Raw genomic sequence first — 21,581 nt, 5'->3', positions numbered from 1 at the left:
GGCTTAAGGAGAAGGACCTGTACTGGGTCGCGACTCTACTAGACCCTCGGTACAAGCATAAAGTGGCAGAAATGTTACCAACATACCACAAGTCTGAAAGGATGCTGCATTTACAAACCAGCCTGCAAAACATGTTGTACAATGCTTTTAAGGGTGATGTCACTTCAGGAACTCATCAACATTCCAGGGGCAGAGGTGCCAGTAATCCTGCCACGAGCGCACCTGCAAGGACAAAGCACTTTGGCCACTCTGTAACGTTAGACATGCAAATGTTTTTCAGCCCAAGGCAGCGGCAGAACCCTTCGGGATCCACCCTCAAAGAACGCCTCGACCGGCAGGTAGCGGACTACCTGGCATTAACTGCAGATATCGACACTCTGAGGAGCGATGAACCCCTGGACTACTGGGTGCGCAGGCTTGATCTGTGGCCAGAGCTGTCACAATTTGCCATGAACCTCTTGTCTTGCCCCGCCTCAAGTGTCCTCTCAGAAAGGACCTTCAGTGCAGCAGGAGGGATTGTAACTGAGAAGAGAACTCGCCTAGGTCACAAAAGTGTGGATTACCTGACCTTTATTAAAATGAATGAGGGGTGGATCTCGGAGGGTTACTGCACGCCGGAAGACTTGTTCTGAGTTTCTGATTCTGACTCCCCATGCAGCTGTCCTTCTCTGCACGCCTCATGACTCCACATACAGCTTTCCTTTAGCGTCCTCCTCCCTCCACCACCGTTACAAACTAGGGTGCAAACCCTACTGGTTTAATTTGAATCCAGGTAAATCCTGAGTTTTTCTGGCCTCTGTGCTTCAGTGGCTGCGACCAAAAAAACAGAATATTTTCAGCATTTATATGGCATATTTTTTCTGGCCTCTGTGCTTCAGTGGCTGCGACCAAAAAAAACAGAATATTTTCAGCATTTATATGGCATATTTTTCCTGGCCTCTGTGCTTCAGTGGCTGCGACCAAAAAAATTGAATATTTTCAGCATTTATATGGCATATTTTTTCTGGCCTCTGTGCTTCAGTGGCTGCGACTAAAAAAACCAGAATATTTTCAGCATTTATATGGCATATTTTTCCTGGCCTCTGTGCTTCAGTGGCTGCGACCAAAAAAATTGAATATTTTCAGCATTTATATGGCATATTTTTTCTGGCCTCTGTGCTTCAGTGGCTGCGACTAAAAAAAACAGAATATTTTCAGCATTTATATGGCATATTTTTCCTGGCCTCTGTGCTTCAGTGGCTGCGACCAAAAAAATTGAATATTTTCAGCATTTATATGGCATATTTTTTCTGGCCTCTGTGCTTCAGTGGCTGCGACAAAAATAAATGAATATTTTCAGCATTTATATGGCATATTTTTTCTGGCCTCTGTGCTTCAGTGGCTGTGACAAAAAAATGAATATTTTCAGCATTTATATGGCATATTTTTTCTGGCCTCTGTGCTTCAGTGGCTGCGACTAAAAAAAACAGAATATTTTCAGCATTTATATGGCATATTTTTCCTGGCCTCTGTGCTTCAGTGGCTGCGACCAAAAAAACAGAATATTTTCAGCATTTATATGGCATATTTTTCCTGGCCTCTGTGCTTCAGTGGCTGCGACCAAAAAAATTTATATTGTTAGCATTTATATGGCATATTTTTCCTGGCCTCTGTGCTGCAGTGGCTGCGACAAAAAAAAATTAATATTGTTTGCATTTATATGGCATATTTTTTCTGGCCTCTGTGCTGCAGTGGCTGCCACAAAAAAAAATTAATATTTTCAGCATTTATATGGCATATTGTTTCTGGACTTCTGGTTCAGTGGCTGCGACAAAAAAAACATAATTTTTCAGGAAAGTACACATGCCTAATTTTTCAGGGTTCTGCAACAGTGGCAAAATCGCATCTTTTATGGTCACCGCAGGTGATCAATAAAGTAGACCAAAACTGGGCCCACACTGCAGAATCAGTGTTTTTTGTTCGCTTCACTGTACATTGAATTACCTCTGCCTGACCGTGCACGTGCGCACAAGCACAGTGACTGCTAAACACACCACTACAGAAATATTGCCACCAACAGGACGAACATCCTGGAGGTGACAAGCAACTAGTAATTAAAAACTATTATTTGCTCACTTGACGGTATCATTCATTAAAGCTCTTTGCGTCTTTTTGCGTTGCAGTAAGCACCGCGTTTCGTCTTTGCGTGTGAACAGGCTGTAACCTTTACACGACTTGATTGGCATGTAGACGCCGGACGTTTTAAAGCATTTTATTACACAGGTTTAGAAATGTAGTGTGATTTCTGCCCTTTACAGCACAAAACGCAGCGCTGTGTCAACAATGGATTTTTTAGAAACATTTTTGCCCTTGATCCCCCTCTGGCATGGCACTGTCCAGGTCGTTGCACCCTTTAAACAACTTTAAAATCATTTTTCTGGCCAGAAATGTCTTTTCTAGCTTTTAAAATTCGCCTTCCCATTGAAGTCTATGGGGTTCGCGACGTTCGCGAACCGTTCGCATTTTTGACGCAAGTTCGCGAATATGTTCGCGAACTTTTTTTCCGACGTTCGCTACATCCCTAAATGTAAGTTCAGGCACAGATCAGGACGGGCAGTTTAGTATAGCCATATACAGGCTGCACATTGAGTATGGGGTACAGACTGATTATAGGGTAAATATTTGGGAATCATGTCATTAGAAAACTAGAAAAGTTTCAGAGAGAGGGCAACCAGATTAATTAAAATATAAAAACAAAAGCTTTGAAAAATACACAGTTTGTTTCCATAAAAAAAAGAGGATATGAGCAAAGTGTACACATACACACATTATTAAATGATTAATGTTTAGCATACACATTAAAAACTGATCAAGAGTTGAGTTCCATCTGCAGCTTTTTTTGGGGGGGGGGATTTTGGTGAATTGAACAGGTTATACTTGAAAGACTGTACAGCACTATAAAATATTTGTCTGACAACCATGAAACCCTAACTGTGTCTTTTTTAATGTGAGAAGCATTATATATATAATAAAGCACACAAAATCACACAAAATTTCAATCTTTAATAAAAGGAAAAACATTCACTGTTCACTGTATAAACATATTGTAAGCTGAGGTTTGCCCTTTTTACTTTCACTAATGAAATCCATTTAAGTTCTGTTTTTAATTTGGCATCCAAAAAATAGGAAACATTTTGAAAATTTGCAATATTTCAAAGCATAAATTCCTTCAAATTTAGAATTTATATTTATGTATTTATCCTTAGCAGACCTTTCTTAAAGGACATCTACACTGCACATCTACACCGCTGCACTGCACATCCACACTTTTCTCAAAAAGTGATTAAAAATCCCATAATAATGTAACACATTATCAAGGTTAAGGCATACTGGGACCTCTAGTCCAGCAACATTAGTGTATTCATATAGCAATGTTGTGCAATAAATTATTCCCCTGCTCTCCACAGTTTGCAGCTGTATTAAAAGGCAACAGAATCATCCAATGATAATTCCATCTGATCTGTGTAAATCTGGCTCCATGTTCTCTGTTCCAGTAGTCGGTGTTGAAAGCATAACATATCCACTTCACCCTGCTGGCTTTGGTCATTTTTTCCTCTGAGCTTATGATTAAGTCTCTAACTGCATAAAACGCGTAAGGCTTTGTGTACATATACTATTTGCCTAAAATAAAGTGTTTTTACATTGGTCTAATACCTTCACCTTGAGCTGTAATCCTGGAGCAAATTCACCCAGGCATCATGTGTAAACTGATGAGAACAATTCTTTTTATTTATATAGTTTTTCTCTTGCTGCCTCTAGGACTTTTATATGTCATGTTCTTTTTATTTTCTTTGCCTTGTTACATAACCAGTACCCTAGCTGATCTACAGTAAAATGTGCAATAAGGAATGTGGGTTTATTTTCTTGAATAAAGAATGTGTTTTGAAGATCGGGCTGCCCTTTATATTTAAGGGGCATTATAAGCTGGGAATAACTAATTGAAAAAAGGTATTCATTCAGAATGTTATCTGCTCCTGTGTACTTAACCTTGACCACAAAGCTGCTTTATTTGAACCACATACAAGTTTTACTGATGCAAGCTACAGTCCTGCAGCAGGTTGGGTACCCACAAAAAAAGCAGGTACTCAGAGGGATGAGGGTAGGATTTTCAGGTATGGGTATAAATCCGGGTCTGCGAGTCGCGGGTCTGCAGGTCTTATCTTATGTTATATTGTCTATATTTTACTCCTTTTAAAATTTTACAAACCTTTTTTCTGTCCCCGCCCACCTTTAATGACGTCACGTCCGATTTGCAACAACAGAACTTCCTGTTTAATGGTGTTCGACAGGTTGCAGATCAGGCTGCAGATCAGGCAGTTGCAGGCCGGGGTCAGGTAGCAGATTAAAATGTGTTGCGGTTCGGGTCGCAGACTGTGGGTTTCAGGTTCGGGTCCAGTCCGGGTCTCGTAAATTGGTTCAGCGCAGGACTCTAATACAAGCTTCTATACTTACTGTAAGCAAAATGCTTTATACTAGATCAGAGCTATGAACACGTATGAAGTCTGTTCTTATAAAAATACAATGGGTTTTATGTTTAATGTTCTCGCAAATGAAGAAGATGACACAATGGTACTAGTGAGTAGTGGCCTGGTGCAGAGATGCCATGAGTACAGTAAGAATAGCCCAACACTGTGTCAGTGGAAAGGAGCACTTCTCTACTTTACACTGCTATGAGTTTATCAGTAGTTCATGATAGACATTGCTCTTGTGGTTTTTTATATACTCTCATTGGCCAATCCACATTTACCCATTTTGATAACACCTTCTGGACATCAGCCCTTTGATAAAGCTTGCACAGGTCAATGAGTTGCTCCACTGTCCTTTCACTGTTACGTAATAAAAATCCAATTGTGGGACTTTGTTGCTTCTGCTCGAGGAAACATAATTCGTCGTAATTCATTCCCCATTTGCTGGCAAAGTTTCTCCAGTTCTTTATGGTTGGGTGGCAAGGATCAAGCTTAAGCTTGAGAATGTACAGCAGATCCTCATCATTCAGAATATCACTTATGGTTGGGGCCAAGCTGCAGCTCTCACTGCTTTCTTGGCATACGTTTTTGATCCTGGATAAACCTGTAAGTGAAAATATTTGAATATGGAAGAAAACCCTGAGTAATGTTGAATTTAACTTAAAGGGGAACTATCACTTAAATTTAATATAAGCTTCATCATACTGAAATTTGGAACTTTCTATATACAATCAATTAAATATTCTGCATAGTTTCTGAAATAATCAAGTTTATCCTCACTCTCCATCTCTCAGCATCTGTTTCTCTTCATTCTGTCTTCTTGCAGTAGTTGGGTGTCAGATATTTATTGACAGTTAGATCCAATATATCTTATGGGGGGCTTTCTTTCCTAGCAGATGTATTTGAGCTCACTCAAATAACTGATTCCAGTACAAACAAAATATAACAAAATTACTGCCTTTTGCACAAATCCTGCATGTAGAGAGACATGATGTCTGGTGATTTTAATAGAGTGAGCTCTAATATATCTTCTAGGCAAAAGGAGACACCCAAGGAGACACCCAACTCCTGCATGAAGAGATGCTGTGAGAGGGATAGTGAAGATAAACTTGATTTTTTCAGAAACGGTACAGAATAGTAAATTGATTGTATTTAGAAAATTTCTTATTTTGGTATGCCGAAGCTCTTATTAAATTTTCATTTTTGCGATAGTTGCCCTTCAATGTAAGGCTTTAAAAGAAAGGGAAGACAAGGGAACCTAAGGGCATATATGCATGTTGTTCAGTGATAAAAAAAAACTGCTAGAAAAGTCAGTTTGCAACAGTTAAAACACTATAGGTAAGGAGCTAGTGAAGTGTGCAAGTAGTAATGTAACTAGAGGGGGCCCTGGCGCGGGATGTGCAGCCGGGACCCCCCGCCCCCCTCTGTACGTTATTTTCTATGCGGAATCCAGTGGCGTGCGAGCTGCCAGGGGGCCCTGAGGGGGTGCGGGCCCTGGCCCAGTCGCACCCCCTGCTCCCCCAGTATGTACGCCACTGTGTGCAAGTAGCCATGTTATTTTAAAGGAACAGTTTACAGTAAAAATAAAAACCGGATAAAAAGATAGACTGTGCAAAATAAAAAATGTTTCTAATATATTTAGTTAGCCAAAAATGTAGATGTCTAACATAACAGAACAGAATACAACTTCCTGCTTATGTGGAAACCAAAAGAGTTGCAAAAGCAGGAAGTAGTGTTCTGGCTATTATGTTAGACATTCAGTCACTCCAGCCTTTATACATTACATTTTTGGCTAACTAACTATATTAGAAACATTTTTTATTTTGCACAGCCTATCTATTTACCCAGTTTTTATTTTAACATTGAACAATTGATTTAACCTTAATGCAGTGTTTTCCTCATAATGCCAGCATAATTGCATCTATGAAATGGTAATGCTAATAAACAATTAAAGACAATGTGGACAAACACAGAATTGCAGAATTGCAGAACCAAAGTGTCGGGATGTCATCATTATATTATACCTACCTGTTATGGTCATTAAGGGACAGTCATTTTCTTCTGGCTAGATAATAAACACATGAAAAAATGTTGTTAGTATTGGCCATGTTTGATTACAAGACCAGCTGCTGATCAGCCATCTTTCCAAAATGACTGCTATAAATGCAGAATGGAGCATTGTCAGAAAATAACCCACAGCTCACATGTTAATAAATAAATGTTGACTCCCTTCTACCTCCTGACTGTCCTTCATTACAAAAACAAAATGGGAAAAAGTACAAACTAAGTACTGGGGATTATTTATAAACACTGGGCAAATTTGTACCTAGGCAGTATCCCATACCAACTAATCAGACGTTTGCTTTCATTGTTCTACTTGCAGTTGGCTGAAAAAAACCTATTTCTTGATTGGTTGCTATGAGTTACTGTCCAGTTGCAAATTAGGCCTGTGTTTATAAATGAGCCCCACTATAATAGTATATCTACATTAACATTCAATAAAGAACAACATATTGACAGAAAAAACAGACTATAGGATCTTTGTGGCCAAGGATCTTTGAGGAATCCTAATCATCTGTCTAGGCTTGCTGTTGTTACTATAGGTCTGAAGTTTCAGAGTTATATATGAGCTCAATAAAAAAAATGTAGGGTGTCAAAATGAACTTGTCCTCTCTGTTTGATGCTCATTGATGCACCCACTTCAATTATAAACAGAATAGAAGGAAGAAGAACAGTGTTAGGTAACCGTACCCATCTTTATTCTGGTGTCTGGTGACATATACAGTATATACCCTGCTATAAATATAGGAGTAAATATAGACAATGTACGGGAACCTTGTTTCCAGTGTATATTGTCTTTGACTATAGAAATGAAATAAATCCAGTTTTTAGGAGTGGTTAGTAGCATGATGCCTAACTAAAGTTATAGGAGTAGGCATGTAATATTTACTTGCCCTCTCAGGCTTTATATATGTAAGGTATCCATTGTCCCAATGGTGGCTTACTGAGTAATATCAAATATTGCATTCTGGGGCACCAAGCATATTTTATAACCCCTTAAACTCATATGGATGTAATGAATACTCTCGCCAACCTGCTCAGAACTGAGGCTCGCATGATTTCTCTTGTTGAATGTCCACTACCTCTTCCTGCACAGGGTGGCATAAGAAGTCATTGGGAACAGCTACATAATATTTATATCACATCAACCTACTATCTCAACACACAGGCAGGAGAAGGAGGCATCATTTGTACCTATTCCTTATAGTTTGAAGGGGTTGCTCACCTTTAAATTAACTTTTAGTTTTCATCATAACCTTTAGTATGATGAAAAAGCGACTGAAAAAAACTAGCAAAAACAATAAAAGTGTAGCCTTATAGAGCATTTGTTTTCTTAGATGGGGTCAGTGACCCCCATGTGAAAGTTGGAAAGATTAAGAAGGAGAAGGCAAATAATTCAACTATAGAAAAGAAAATATGAAGTCCAGTTGAAAAGTTGCTAAGAATTAGCCATTTTGGTTTTATTGAAAACAGTAGTAGAAGTAAGAAATAAGACACTAGCTATTAATGTGTTCTTACACAGTCCATGCATACCATTTTTTTTAAAGTTTTTATGGGTTAGTACATCTTTTTTTGTTTGTTTGTTTTTTCAACTCGTCATCAAGGCTGAATACTTCTATAACATTAGACTACATTTATCCACAACCTCTCCATTACCAAGGTTTTTAGTATAGTATTTGTGACTTAGCAGCAGTGCAAACAAGATCTTATTATGTTTTAAGGATTATTAATATAGAAATCAAATGTTCTGAGAATATCTGGATGTATAAAGATGTGAACCACTTTCTTTGTCTGTCACTTTTAAAGGAAAACTAAAGCTTATCTAAAGAAGAAGGTCAAAAATATTGTACATTATGTTTTGGGCTTCTGTACCAGGCCAAGGCAAACAGCCCTTTAGCAGTAAAGATCTGTGTCTCCAAAGATGCACCAGTAGCTCCTCATCTTCTTTTCTGCTGATTCACTGCACATGCTCTGTGCTGCTGTCACATACTGAGCTTAGGGAGCCACTCACAATATACAGTACACATAGAATAGAAATGTCACAATATAAGGCTGTTTAATACAGATAATTACTATATGACAGAACAGAAACCATCACAATTAGCACCAGAATTAAGTAATCAACCCTGCAGCATCAGCTTTTATGATTAGCAAACCTAATTTTCTGCTTGGCTTCTCAACAGCTGCTCAGAGCCCACTGAGCATGTGCAGTGTCATAGACACTTCTAACAAAACCCAAGATGGAAAACTTTGTGCACAGCTGAATCATTACTACTATTGAGATGCTAAGCCAGTCTGGTTAAAAATATAGCATTTCTAACGATATTCGTCGTCAGGGTTTAGTTCTCCTTTAAATGATTGCTTATTTATAAATATCAAGGATTCATACTTTAGATTATGTATCACTTACCTGCTTAATTCTGTCTGAGTCTGACGTGGGGGTTTCATCGGGATCATCTAGATTTTTAGTCGGAATAAGACATTCATCTTATGAAGGAAAAAAGGTAAACCTTTAGCAAAATTGATACCTATCAAAGTCAAACTCCCCCCCCATGAATTATGCTTGCTTCACTTTATTTATAAATAACACTGGTATAGAACACACAGGGGAAGGGGGCACAAGGGGAAGAAGGGGAAGAAGGAAATAAGGAGAAAGTGGCATATGGAGGAAAAAAGCTGCATAAAAGGGGGCAAGAACAATATATCACATGCATTGGTGTGACTACAGAGTAGGCAGACCCTGCAGCTTCAGTTGGCCCTAGGAGGTATAAGGCCCCATGAGGCCCAATTCATATACAATTTCAATAAATATTGGCAAAACAAGTAAAATGTTATACTTTTTGTGAACCTGAAAAATAATTTGCAGTGAGGCCCAGTATAATATCTAGTTCCGCCACTGATCATGTGACCCCTGGAATTCTAGGCATACCCCCTGCTGACTGCATCCATGTAATTACATATTACTGCAATGGACAACTTCACTGCACTTTTTATTATATTATAGAAGCTTGTTATATGTTAATCAGGGGAATGTTTTACAGACAATTTTATAGATAACTGCACCTAAGATGGAGACAATAAGCCTCAAGGTCAGATTGCAACCCTTTCCATAAAACACCAGTAGAAAACCTGGGACGGACCCCAGCAATGTGCAAGTTGTGATATTGGGAGCAAGACCTTTGTACGTGTTTGTACAATAACAAGGTTTAGTAGAAAGGCTTTTTCACTCCACCTGATGGGTTGGTGTCATTTTACTAGTACTGAACAGAGACAAGACATGAGTTAAGTGTAACATGTAGAAGTGATCTGCTACAACTCATCTGCCCAAGTTTGTTATGCCTCCATGATTATCTACCTGTACCCATAGGTTAGAACTCATGGGTTTGTCTGTGCAAGAAAGATATCAGCGTCTAACCATTATATCTGTATATAGTAAAGCATTGCAACACTTCTAAAAGTAAATATTTTCCTGCATGTTTTACCAGTGGAACTCTGTACTATAAAGAGCTTTGAATTGCTGCAGTGCAAGATTAGCCACCCCTGGGCTCAGAGCACATCAAATGGCTCTTCTGGACTATAAGCTGGCTACAAGTAAGTCGAATTCACAGTAATTACTTAGATGATAATTTAATTTAAAAATGTCAAAGCAAATGTTTCCACCTGTAATATTTACCCTGCCCTGCATAATGCGGGACTCCTTTCATCTCATGATATATTTAAGATGCATGATAAAATGTGTGCTGCATAAAAGTGAACTGACATTGTAGGGTCAGGGCACACGCTCAGATTCAAGGAGACAAATCTCCTCTTCTCTGAGCATGTGCGCTGACCCTAAAATATCAGTTTATTATACCCCGAGACTGCAAAAAAATCTCCTCTTCTTCGGTGCGACTAATCTCCCCGAATCTGAGCGTCTGCCCTGACCCTAAAATGTCAGTTTATTATACCCTGAGACTGCAAAAAGTCAGAATTCGAAAATCTTCAACCTGGCGAGGTCCTGTAGAAGACAGAGGTCCTAGTTGCAATTTGAAGATATTATTGTACGCGCTGTGTTTCATACCATAATCCAAACATTTCGGGTTTTTCTGTCGATTTCATGAAAAATTTTGGATTTTACACGCAAATTTTCTTATTGATAAATAAAGGTAAATCGTGGATTCTAGTTTGGTCAGACTTTTTTTATTTGAAAATTTTGAAAAATTCGGATTCTGATGAATAACCACCTAAATGTGTAAATAGTTTTCTGATCCATCCAGCTCGTACTAAAGTTCTGGAACACTGTAGGTGGTTATCACAAAGGTGATTTGTAAAGAGGATTCTTTGCAGCATGAATATTCCAGACAATGGTGCCTCTTGTCCGTCAACCACCAGTATTATATACAAAGTCCAACATTATGAGGCTGCTATTGATTGAGGGTCCATGAAAAATGAGCCATCTGTTTTCCAATTATTGATCATTTACCCTATTCCAACTCTACTAAAAGGGCAATGAGGGACTTAGTGATGAGCAAGGGCTTCAGTTTACTCTAGCCCCAGGACATATGAATTTGGGTTCCACTGAATTCTTCCTAATAGCAAGCAAGGTCATAGGACTTTGAAACAAGTGATGTATATTCTCCTGCATGGGGTATCTTCTATTTTTATAACTATTTCAAATATCTTAACTCACAATAGATCTGGGTTTTGTAACTTTAATTGCAGCAATATACTTAGGCAGTATCAGAATGGCCCACCATGATACCAGGAAAACTCCCGGTGGGCCCAGGTGTCAGTGGGCCCTTTTGCTTCTAACCATTTGGCCTTTTTCATGGCCATTCTCTATTTCTTTAAAAGGCTTAATAATGGAAGAATAGAGTATATTATGTAGAGATAAAAGACTAGGAGAATAAAGAGGTTAAGTGAAAAGAGGAGGAATAATACCTTTAAAATAGTGGCACTGTGAAAGCCTCAATGTGCGCTGCAAGAGGGCCGGGAATAGGGCCTGGGGAGAAGGCACTGTTTGCATTGCGCCAATTTAGTAGAGAACCAAGTTACACCACTGCTTGCAGTTCAGCAGTAAAATGTTTATCAGAGCACAAGGCACATGGCTGAGTGCACCTGGGAAACTGACAACATATCTAGCCATATGTCACATTTCAAAATTACTTATATAAAATAACGTTTGCTCTTTTGAAAAACAGATTTCCTTTGACACAATCCCTGTAAATACACTATAATGCGATATACATACTGTAAATATACTTTGCTGCCGGCTTGGTAAGGAACTGGATTAACACGTGTCTCTGTTTGTTTTCCTTCTGCAGTAAAACAGTCCCTACCACAAGCTGTGCTGGTGAGTTGTTGCACCCATGTTTTGTTTGGAAATCGATAAACAGAACAAAGAGGGGACTTTCCATGAGCCCCTGAGCTATGAGGAGGAACATTATACCAGAGCTGAAAATACCAACTGAGACAATGAGAAACTTGAAAGTGCATTTATGTTTACAGTAGAGGGGTAAAGTTATAATGGCATTTATTTCAACAGAATTTGTTAAATATTACATTTGTACTTATCTCATGAACACGCCACATAAACAGACTCCGAGTTTCAGTTCCAGTATGTCATTGCCTAGTGATGATGCAACTAAACGCAGACATAAATATGTGCTTGCACTCTTTCTAACATTATGACACACAGGCTCATCTACATACTTGTGATTAACCAATCATTAACATGAAAATAAATCTACAAGGTCACTAAACAGCAAATTTAGCAACATTCTAATTTAAGTTTTTTACTGCACATTGAGATTAATGCAACGAAAGGATGGCACGTTTGTGTTTCTGAAACTTCAATTTTAAAGGTTTATTAAGGGCAAAATACTTGAAAACTTGAATATAAAAAATTTTCATCTAAAGCGTTCATGTTGAAAAATACAAGAAGTCCACTGCACTGCAATATATTTAGGACATTGAGACATTTTGTGCCTTAAGCTACCAGTTTGGAAATTTTATTCTGGAAAGCAGCAAGTAAATTGCAGGTTAAACTTAATGGACAAACAATCCCTGTTTTGTTTAAAGGGTAAGGCATTTTTTGGTAGCCTAAGGCACAAAATGTCTCAATCTCTTAAATGCAGTATATTGTTAATGGGTTGAGTGCAGAGCACTTTGTCTGTATGAATTTTGTGGTCACAGCCTCATCACACCCCCGCTTAAAGATTTAAAAATTAGTGGTGAGCATAATTTTCTCTTATTTGTTAGCGTTCACGTTGGGTAATTTCCAAATTGGAGCTAATTTTTTCAATTTGTGTTTTGGAGATGAATTCTCAAGTGCAAGCGTCTTGTACTTGTGGACAGCGGCAATGTATTCATTGAAACATAATTTGAGCTTGTGGCCTCCTTCATACAACGTGTATTAAAAAATTTGAGCTTGTTCAACTGAAAGTATCCAGGAATAGAACAAATGCGTTACCTTTAGGAAGTTCTGTGTCTTGCAGAGGATACTTTTCTATCTGTTGAAAAAATGTCATCGATGTTACGCATGTAATACAAGTGAGATAAGATCTTTATTAATAATGTTTATTATTTAGGTAATTACCAGGCAGGTTCAATCAGGTTGCTCTAACAATCAAATTTTTTTCTGTATGTCTACTTGGGTACAATTTTTTTAATGTTTGAGTATTTGTCTCTTTCCCATATCCTAATTTTTTAAATGTATCCCAGTGGTCTAGCCAGATAGTAGCCTAGCACAGCAGCCATGTCTCTCTCTTATCTATATTCTTCTGTCATAGATTTATGGTTAGATTCAGACCTAAGTGATTCCCAGTTATTAAAATTAATCTAGAGAGGTGTAAATTTTCAAGGGGCGCTGCTGTAATGAGGCAAGTTTAGAAACTCGCCTCAGGAGGCAGTGCTCCATTGGTTACCAAGGGGGGGGGCGAAAATGCCAAAATATTTTCCCGCACCAAAGGTTGGGGGTGACAGTAGTTGTTTTTTTTTAAATTGGCCCCACCAGCTTTAGGACATTTGCACCGGGAGGGAGCTCCTGGTGTGAGCGACCAAGCCATGTGCATTATACAGCTTCTGACATTACATGCATATATAATGAGCAAGCTGCGCCATCCTTATGCACATGCGCGTGCCCCAACATTCCGCTAGAACCGGGAACTCCCTCTTGGTGTGGGTGTCCTACCGCTGGTGTGGGGGGGGGCAATTAAAAAACCTACTTTTACCCCCAACAGGACTGTGGGCTCTATTAGCCTGCACCTTTGGTGGGGGGAAAATATTTTCTGGCAACAGGTACCCTTTAAAAGCCAAATTTCTGGTTTTGAGCCCGGAAATTCAGTTCTTCTAGAACGGGGAATTCAATTGTGCTCTCTGTGCTAGCATCCTGGACCCCCTATGATGGCATAGTGGAGGGGGACACCTCAGGTGGCAGAGGGGCCGGTATCGCGCCTGTGAATTTCTGAGAGACTGGGTGTTATTCACAGTAGCTGGAAGATTTAGGGCAATGACCCCTGGGTAGCTATGCTGCTGGCAGTTTGCATGGTACCCACTAGTATGACTAGAAATCACACTTTTGAATGCTAGAAGCAGGTGCCAAGAGACAGAGTTTCCCATTCAAGTGTCTGAGTAAGTGGTAACTGTGATAGTGGTGATAATGCTTCATGTGTCATAACCCTGTTATGTTTTGGATCATGCAGGTATTACATAACATTAAACTTTCACTTTCACTTTTAAGCTACCAGGAAGTATGCACAGTATGTCTGAGCACAGTGACATCTACAGGCCATTTGTATAAACACCAGAAGCAGTGTTGTCTTTTTGGCTTCCTCCATCTTTGCTTTTCTCCAGCCCAGGCAGTATAACGAAAGCAGAACTTAGAAGCAAAAACAGTTTTTTCTAGTAGACTTAAGGTATGAAGATCCAAATTACAGAAAAAAATTGGTATCCAGAAAACCCCAGGTCCAGAGCATTCTGGATAGCTGGTCTCATACCTGTTTTAAATATTCCTGTTTCATAAATGCAAGCAGTAACTTTTATTTGTTCCACCTGCTTATAATGGAATGGTTCAAAACAATACTCACCGTTTCATATAGTAAAGTGCTGGGTTCAGTATCTTCCACTGGTTCTTTGGGCTCATGATCTGTTAAAACAAATTTTTTGTGAGATTTAGTCCTATAGCTTGGAAAAACAGTGGTGTGCAACTGAACCCTGTCCTGTGACTGGATCTGCTTTGTCCCATTACTTTCTCTCTGTGAAAATTGATTGTGCATGTTGTCAAGCCTGACCAAGGCTTAAAGGAGATGGAAGATCGCTGAAAGAATCCCAGGCCCGGTGCAGTTTTATTTTGATAGGAGCACCGGCCCAGGGTTTCAGGTAAGTTAATGCAATCACTTGGGAGCATATTTATCAAGGGTCGAATTTCGAATTGAAAAAAAAATTGAAATTCAAAAAGACCAACCGAAATTAAGTAGAAGTTTTTCTTTTTTGGCCGAACAGGTCAGTTTTCCATCTAATAGGTCCGTATTTGGCCGAATTCAAATTGTACAAATCGAAGGAATAGCACATTCGATCAAATTCGATACAAAGTTTTTCCCCCAAAAAACTTAAATTTTTCAAAGTCCACCAAGTGACTCCAAATAGGTTCTAGGAGGTCCCCCATAGGCTAAAACCGCAATTCTGCAGGTTTTAGATGGCGAATGGTCAAAGTCAAATTTTGAATTTTTTTCAAATTCAAATTGAATTTGGACTATTCCCTAGTTGAAGTACACAAAAAATAGCTCGAAATTAGAATTATTTTCAATCGAAAATTCACCTCGACCTTTGATAAATCTGCCCCTTGGAGGTGCCTAAAAGTTAGGCACCCCAAGTTAAAAGACCTTTCCTTCTGTTTTTACACTTGTCATAAAGAAGTAGCTAGAAATGTTATACATTTTTTTGGCCTCCTATACCAGCCCAAGGCAACCACAGCTCTCTAGCAGTAAAGATCTGTGTCTCCAAATATGCCCCAGTAGCTCCCCATCTTCTTTTCTGCTGATTCTCTGCACATGCTCTGCGCTGACCCCCTGTGAAAAGTTTGAAGTCCTGGATCATTGCTGCTATTGAGAAGCTGAAACTTTAGTCTGATGCAATACGTTCAGTATATAAAATGTAATTTTAGCCATATTAATTTTCAGGGTTTAGTTCTCCTTTAAGTGCAAGGTTCCCTTTGTGTTTTGTACTCGCACACATTTTATTTTTTATTTCTGCCTGTGATCATGCACAATTTGAGGGTGTGTAAGAGAATTCCCATTCCCCACCCTGTTGACACCTATAATGATATGATTGAAACTTGTGCGACATCTACAAACAGATGCAAGCTATGCACCTCTATTCCAGCATGGTTTGCACCTGGGGACGAATGCACAATTATATGGAAACTTGCAGCAGTTGCAAAGGAGCTGGTACTCTGGGTGAAAAAAATTATATGTAGTGGGGGAATTGCATGTTTTTTTGCACTTTGATACTATAGATATAGTGTTTTGGGGGAAGAAATGTTAACACAAATAATAAAAATCGAATAACTGAGATATTTATGGGGGGTTATTTTTATTTTTTGTTTGCTTATTTTTTGGGGGAGAGAAAATATCAATTTCTCTTTAACTGCAAATAAACAGACTATTATGGAAGCCCAGAGAAACTCTCTACACTAACAGATAAGTTCTTTCTAAGGAAAATTTCCAGTTATCTTATGCTGACAGATGTCAGGTTTCCTCCACCCTCTTTGGAAACTCAGAAATACCCAGTCAAGGCCAAACAATGCAAGACTCCAACACGATTTGACTGAAATGCTTGATGGGTTTTTCTATCAAGTCTATTTGCAAATCGTTACAGAAAAATATTCCTTGTTTATACAGAACATTTATCCTGCATTTATTTCCCCTGAAAAAGATGTTTAAAAATTAGGCAACAAGAGTATCCTTTTCTGCAAATCTGCATTCATAGACCCACACTTTTAGTTTGTAAGCTCTTCGAGCAGGGCCCTCCTAGTATAAATGTTATTCTTTAGCATTTGTTTGTAATATTTCTTGGATATATTGTTTGTAATTCACTGTGTAACTTGCTGGCTCTCTATAAATAAATGATGATAGAGACTGCAGCCAAAGGGGCAAATTTACTTACCTCCGAAGTTGCGCAAGTGTTGGCTTCGCCAGGCGAAGTTTCGCCAGGGAGCCGCTAATTCACTAAAATCCGAAGTTGCGCTCAGGGAGGCGAAAGGCAGCGAAGTTGCGCTAGCGTTAATTCATCAAGCAAAGCGAAGTTACGCTAGCGATGCCTAACTTGCATATGGAGCCAAGTTAAAGTACAATGGATGTATATGTAGCAGCAAATACATTACACTACACAAGCTGGGAAAGCTTCATATAATAAAATAGAGTTGTTATTTTGCCCTATACATGTGCCCACTGTATAGTATATGTGCCATATGTTAGGAAATGTAGGGGGGAAGGAGGGCACCCCAAAAAAATTTACTATCTTTTTGAGCCTTTCACCCTTAAAAAAGTAAAAGACACCAGCGTTTTTTGGGACTTAGAAAAGATTGAAACTTTTTTGAAGCAAGCCCTATCTACTCTATTGCACTTCGCCTGGTCTGAGGTGGCGAAGGCAAGTCTGGCGCAAGATATAACGTTCAGTAAAATGTGCAAGTGAATTAGCGTAGTTACGTCCCTTCGCCATAGCTCAACTTCGCCTAGCGTAATGGTGCGAAGTAGCGAATTTACGCCAGCACGAGTTAGTAAATCACCGAAGTAACGAAATGACGTCACGCAGGCGAATTTTCACTAGCGTTAGCCACTTCGCCCTTTAGTAAATTTGCCCCATAGTGCTTCCTTAGTGGAACACCCAAACATCACCCATAAAAAGTACATTGTGCAACGTGTCATTTTGAGATACAAATCACAATGCTTATTACCCACAATGCAGTGTTTTCCCCCACAATTCTAGTATCATTGTGTGACATTAAAACTAGGGATGATCCACAGCGGCGATTCCGGGGCTGCTGCCGCCCCCCCTCTCTCCCGCTCCACGCTTAAATAATAGCATCGGAGCGGGTCTAAGGGGGGCAGCATCACTAATGCATTGAGCGCAATAGCGCTCTTGGCAGTAGGGGTGTTGAATTTCCGGGTTAAAACGCTACAAGAGGCGCTTTTTGCCTCTCACCTTGCCTCATTGTAGGAGCGGCCCTGATGCTCCACTATTTTGGGATTATTTTGTGCAAATCCTTCAATCTTTCATGAAGAATCGCAAACTGGTCTGAAAGTTGCATATGCAAATGAGGACAAGAAAGGTTAAAAAGAAAAAAAAACATTTCACCTTGTTCATGTGATTTTCAGATTCAGGAGGGTTAGGCATTTGGATTCGCCCAAATCTGAATGCTGCATTAAAACACTGAACACTGGCCCCCAATTAAAATAGCATTATCATGGGGTTCTTTTGCTGCAAGTTTCGTTCACCTATTAATAGTCCCCCCCCGCAAAGCCCCTCCGGCACTGGCAAGATAAGCGCTGGAGAGGTGAGGGGTAGTTGGCATCGCAAAAGGCGACTCAGGGTGGTACAGGGTGCAGGAATCTCCCTGATGGATCATGGAATTCACTCTACAAAGTATTTTCAAAAAGAAATTAATTCACATTTCATCATTTACATTTTAAATTACTGTAATTGTGATAAAGATGTCATGTACTGTGAATAAACGTGTTTTGTGTGGATTTGAGATTCAAAGGCAATAACGGGTTAACAGCAGTTCCTAAAAGACTGACTGAAGCAGAATGCGGATAAAGTTACAAATGCTGCATTCTAATGCACAAATGGAAGCGTCGCCTGAAATGAGAATTCCACATCAACTAAATATTGCATGCAGCGACCTGCATGAACGGAAGACACGTATGATGAGCCTGCATCTGTCTAAACATGAACGGAATCATGGTTTGTACATGCTATTATTAACATTTGGCTGGATGCATACTGAATCGTTTGATGGAATTGTCAAACCTGCTTCTGAGAAACAAAGGAACTGAAGTTTATTTATATAACCAGCACCTCCTATTTAACGTCAGCATTTCTCAATCTACACTTATCACAATCGACCTGCTTAATAGAGGCATTCGAGTGAATACACTAGGGGGCCCACTTACTTAGTTTGAGTGAAGGAATAGAGGAAAAATAGTTCGGATTTCGAATGTTTTTTTGGCTACTTCGACCATCGAATGGGCTACTTCGACCTTCGACTACGACCTTCGAAACGAACGATTCGAACTAAAAATCGTTCGACTATTCGACCATTCGATAGTCGAAGTACTGTCTCTTTAAAAATTTCCTCGACCCCCCTAGTTCGCCACCTAAAACCTACCGAGGCCAATGTTAGCCTATGGGGAAGGTCCCCATAGTCTTCCTAACAATTTTCTGATCGAAGGATAATCGTTCGATCAATGGATTAAAACCCTTCAAATCGTTTGATTCGAAGGATTTATTTGTTCGATTGAACGATTATTCCTTCGATCGTTCGATCATAGGAATATTGCAAAATCCTTCGACTTCGATATTCGAAGTCAAAGGATTTTACTTCGACGGTCAAATATCGAGGGTTAATTAACCCTCGATATTTGACCCTAGGTAAATCTTCCCCTACCTGTGTGTACCTACCTCTAGCACTGCTAAATAGAACACTGATTCTTAGTGAAACATATCTTTAATGTCCCTCTGTTTCACATATTGAGGCCTTCTTTGGGAACTGGGGAAGAAGTTCTGTTTGCTCAATCATGGGAGAACAGAACTTGAAACTTTAATATTAGAAAAAGTTAAAATAAAAAATAGAAAGCAACTGGAAAAAAGCCTTTTATTTCTGGTGTACTATCTGAAAACACCTAAACAGAAGAAAACTGATTAGAAGGTGAACAAGCCCTTTAAAGGGGAACCATCATTAAACATTATTTGCAAAAAAAAATGTTTAGAGCTGTTTAGATATGTATTGATTCATGTATTTGTTACTCAACTCAAATGTCTTGTGTAATGGCTACAAACAACAAGCACATACTGAGATTGAGCAATCTCTAGTTCACTACTGATGTGCAGCATATATTAAAGCAGGAAAAAATATTAGGGTGAGGTAGCTCTTTAGAACACAATTCTTCTGAAAAAACTACCATAGAATGATTAAGCTTCTAGTTTAGTTAGGGTACAAGCCTATACAAATAACAATTATTTTTAAAAAAAAGAGAGATAAATACCAGCTGGAATGCCAGAATAGGGATGAGCCATTTTTTTTGGCCAGAATTATGGCAAAATTGTGGCAAAAATGTCATGAATCTGTGCTACAATTTCATTTTAAGTTTTATTTTGCCACAAAAATACATGCTTTTGGCAGGGGAAAAAACGCAAGAATAAACACGCACTGACTTCAGTGCATTGCGCAAAGTTTTAGGATTTTGCAATTTTGCCACAAGGCAGTTTAGTTCATCGCTGCTCAACACCAGTGGGCACATAAAGTAAAAATGAAGTATAAATAAGTAAAAAAGATTTGCTACATTTCGCTACATATGTTTGTTATAGAACTGAATTTCTCATTAAAAATATGGAAATTCTTCTCATAAGATTACAAGGGATGGCATTCTGTTGCAAATGATTCCTCGCTAGCAGCGCCGGCCATTCAACGGAGGGAATACCACTGTTTTAGTATCAATCCGGCTTTATTATTACACACAGTGTGGAGTTACATTCTCAGTGGGTGCGCTGTACAAACCTACGCTGAACGCCGAGGTGAGCTCCGCCATAACCGCTTCTCCAATCTAATAATGGCATTCTGTTGCCCCTGGTAAAATGTCACTTTAGGCATTTTGTCACCTTGCCTAATGCTAAGAATGGCACTGGTAGTAGCATCTTGCTCTATACATGCTGTAATATTGAACCTTTGTACTTGACCTTGGTTTCTTATTCTAAATTTTGCTGCCTGCCCTGTGCCTGACTTTGACCCGTGGCACCTTGTTATTAGACTTCTGGCTGCCTTTCTGCCTGTACCTGTCTTGCATAACTTGCTTGCCTTGTCCATTCTGCATGTGCTTAGTCTCTTTTGCCCTGTCTGTGTGCAAGTTCCTGCTTCCTCCTCAGTCAGCACATTTAACCTAGAGGTCAGTGGCCCTGACAGCTACTGAGCAGCATAGTGGGAATTTCCCCTAAAACCACTGCTAGTTTCTTATCTTGGATGGCAGATGTATGCAATGTAGCAGGGCACTGGCTAACACTTGCCAAGGAAATGTCATCTAGAAACGTCCCGCATAGCCAGTATCTTGAGTAATACAGAAAGAAATATGTTTTAAAACTGTGCATTTAATAAAGGTGAGAAAAACAAGAAAGACTTGTGCATCCACAATTAATCTATACAGGCACTATAACACACTACTGAAATGTTAGTGTAATGTTTATAGCATCCACTGCTTTATTATAATCAAATTCATTACTCAAAACAATTTCCAATGATTATTTTATCTTTTCATTTTATCTTTATTCTGTAGAATACTAGTGTTCCTGCTATTGCTATGTCTGGAGCATTCCGTTACCAGACATCTTCTACTGACCAAGCCAACAATGTTAGAACTCAACATATCTTCACCCTCTTTGTAAAAATATTAGAAGTATGGGAGGGATGGGTAGGTGATATGGAAGGTTAGAACACAAGCCCATCAGGATTAGAAGTACAGGAGGGATTGGTAGGTGATAAGGAAAGTTAGACAGCAGCAGTTAAATATTCAAGAAACATTTGCTAAAGACATTCTAGTTAAATTACAATGCCCATTATGTGAAAATTAATATACAAGCTTGTTTTTCAAGGCAGTTCTTTTCATTGAACATGGAAGCCGTTTACTCAGGCAAACCAACCTTTCAGCATCCCTTTTCTACTGGGCAAGTAACAGGGGTGATCCTGAGGCAGCAGCCTCGATGCCACCACCCCTCTCCTGTTACCTGCTTAAAACTTTAGAGTTGGAGTGGGTCAAAGGGGGCTGA

General features: G+C 39.2%; 1 protein-coding gene across 4 annotated transcripts in view; it reads right to left on the bottom strand.

Moving 5' to 3' along the window:
- Positions 1-3,022: 3,022 nt before the first annotated feature.
- Positions 3,023-21,581, bottom strand: part of LOC108717806 (ectodysplasin-A receptor-associated adapter protein) — a 23,282-nt gene continuing 4,723 nt past the window's right edge. For 2 of the 4 annotated variants that reach the window (XM_018265161.2, XM_041564395.1), the window contains 5 exons: positions 14,633-14,691; positions 13,018-13,057; positions 8,977-9,053; positions 6,534-6,570; positions 3,023-5,109 (listed from right to left, as the gene is read on the bottom strand). In XM_018265161.2, the coding sequence (XP_018120650.1) occupies positions 4,727-5,109; positions 6,534-6,570; positions 8,977-9,053; positions 13,018-13,057; positions 14,633-14,691 (596 nt within the window). In that variant the 3' untranslated portion in view covers positions 3,023-4,726. Of the gene's footprint in view, positions 5,110-6,533; positions 6,571-8,976; positions 9,054-11,796; positions 12,569-13,017; positions 13,058-14,632; positions 14,692-21,581 lie in introns of those variants that run through there. The other 2 variants (XM_041564396.1, XM_041564394.1) reach the window with 2 other exon arrangements.

This window comes from Xenopus laevis, chromosome 5S, assembly GCF_017654675.1.
Source record: "Xenopus laevis strain J_2021 chromosome 5S, Xenopus_laevis_v10.1, whole genome shotgun sequence".
NCBI classification, from domain to species: Eukaryota; Metazoa; Chordata; class Amphibia; order Anura; family Pipidae; genus Xenopus; species Xenopus laevis.
Note: the sequence above shows the minus strand (reverse complement) of the source record. Positions and strands in the feature narration are given on the sequence as shown.